At 40.0% G+C, this 2500-nt stretch overlaps 1 protein-coding gene across 13 annotated transcripts in view; it reads left to right on the forward strand.

The window, feature by feature from the left end:
* Positions 1 to 2500, forward strand: part of LOC138008191 (uncharacterized) — a 94690-nt gene that overhangs the window by 54483 nt on the left and 37707 nt on the right. For all 13 annotated transcript variants that reach the window (XM_068855435.1, XM_068855426.1, XM_068855431.1 and 10 more), the window contains one exon: positions 1695 to 2075. In XM_068855435.1, the coding sequence (XP_068711536.1) occupies positions 1695 to 2075 (381 nt within the window). The remainder of the gene's footprint in view (positions 1 to 1694; positions 2076 to 2500) is intronic.

The following is a 2500-nucleotide window of genomic DNA, read 5'->3' on the forward strand; positions in this document are numbered from 1 at the left end:
GGTTGCTTTAATGTCAAATTTCCGGCACAAATTTAAGCCTATGTTATATTCTTTGCATGTGTTTTTGATTTGAAGTCGTGTAAATGAAGTTTTGTCTTGGTTTGTCATTAAAGACGATAATTAATATGCAAGGGGGATAAGTCACTTATCCCCCTTGCATATTAACACATAATCCACTCGCATTCAAATTAGCTGTTCATTAGCCCCGCTCTTCCCTTTATACAATCAAAGCCGCACCCAGCTTTTCAAACAGTTAATTTGGGGGTTAAAGAACAAAGGAATCCGAGCTTGTGTAAAAATAAGACAAGATTTAATTTCTGAGAATGGGATTTGAAAGAATTTCTTTACATAGTCATTTTTGGCGATATAGGCCGCAACCTTTTTAACTACCATGCTTGAATTTTTTTACAATCGAAAACAGGTACATTTTTTGTCAGACGACCTTTTAACGCTCAAATGCTATGATATCATTTGCTACTTTGTGAACCTCGTGCTGCTTATTATGGGGTAAAAAGATTCTTTTATTTTTTAGACAACAACTCGCACGTTTAACTCGTTAAAAAAATTAGGCATCGTCCACACGTATCCGGAAATTTTTGAGAACGCCAATTTTTTTTTACGAATACGGCTTGCGTCCACACATATCCAGCGCATTTTCCGGCCGTATCCGGAAATTTTTGAAAACGCTCTCCAGAGTGGAATTTTTTTTTTTTAATCCGATACGAATGCGTATACATGTGGACCGTCGTATCCGGAAATTTGCGAATACGCTTACGTCATTCTCTTGGATCCAGTCTTCACGGCGAGCATTAAACAAACATGGCTTACAGCAACGTTGTGTCTTCTTTGTTAATTGCCCTGATTTCTAGTTTGATATCATGCGTTCAGATAAATGCAGCTGTGATAAATTTACACAACCAATACTTTAGAGATCGACAGGATGTTTTGAGATTGCTGACCGTCACCAGTAGTTCAACTTCATCATCGGTCCATTTATATATATATCAGCATACTTTTTTTTGACTTTTTCAGAAGATTTAGACATTTTTTCGAGTGATAAACTACAAGCTTCGACTGGTTACACCTTGCAGTAGCTATGGCGCGGAAGAAATGACGCCAAATCGCAATTATGCGCATGTTCATTTCAAGATTCTCTCCGACAAAAGAACTGGGCACTAGAGCAAATCAGAAAACTTCCGGATGCAATCGGATACGTGTGGACGGCTGTAAACGATTCGAATACGCTGCGTGTGGACGCGTAAATTCTCGTATCCGCAAAACAATATTTGCGGCAAAAAGAATTCCGGATACGTGTGGACATGGCCTTATTCCAACCCCAGTGTTTCGTCCTTAAGGAAAGTTCTGTCCCTTTCACGATTAAAATTTCATGTTTAATACGTATTTAAAAATCATGGTGGCACTTGCGCGACTGTTCGAAGGTTTATCACTTGATAAATTCGTCTTGCGCGCTGAATTCGAAAAATCAGTCAAGCAAAAAAGCGCTCCACTTAGTAACTGGCATATACCTTGAAGTAACTGGAGGATCGGGAGCACTGTTAAATTTATAGCTCTCTGAATATCAAATCTTTCAGTTTCGAGAAACTAAATTCCGATGCGACATGAGATTATGTCTTTCTCCAGCCCATGTAGTACAATAATCCAAAAAATGTCATCTTTTTTAAATATTGTTTTAGAATGTTACAACTACGGATTTTTAAACGAGTCCAACCGAGCAATGACCTATGTTAACAGGAGCAATGGTAACCTGTGCGATTCAACGTTGTCTGGTTGGTATCGATTTAGCGGAGAAGCTGGGACTCAAATGGCAGATTCTTGTCCAAAGATACATCACTGCAGTACAGACTCACCAGGCTGGCTCAATGGCACGCATCCTACGGTGGCTGAGGGGATTGTTCAACGAAAAGTTTGTTTTTTGCAGCACCCGCATGGGATTGACTGCTGTTACTTTTCAAAGGACATTAGTGTTCGCAACTGTGGAGCGTTTTATGTTTACCGCCTTGATCCACCCAGGTGTTACTCACGTTACTGCGGCAACGGACTGCCACAAGCACCAGGTCAGAACGCATTCATCAGCTTTTTTTGCCAGACTAATGTACAATAAAATAGCGTTTTGAATTTGCCTTTAACAATAGCGGATCTTCTGTTTGTCCATTTGTCTAGCTTAATTGATCCATTTTCCATGAGATCTTACACTCAGCTTTTAAATCAACAGTGGAATCACAATTTGCACTTCCCTCAACATTGATTTTTACCTACCGCCTACCTGTTGGCTCGTTGGAGCTCACCTGATAAACCCTCGGGATCTTAAAATAACTGAGGAGAAAGTGATGCCTATGATTATATCCACAAATGGTTGGACTTTTGCATCTTTCCTTGGACGCATTGCAGAACCCCTTCTATCTGTTGGTACTGCGCTTGTTTTGCAATATTGATGAGTGTACGGTGTTAGTCCGTGTTCCCTATGAAATAGGCTTACAGG

Source organism: Montipora foliosa, chromosome 6, assembly GCF_036669935.1.
Source record: "Montipora foliosa isolate CH-2021 chromosome 6, ASM3666993v2, whole genome shotgun sequence".
Classification (NCBI taxonomy): Eukaryota; Metazoa; Cnidaria; class Anthozoa; order Scleractinia; family Acroporidae; genus Montipora; species Montipora foliosa.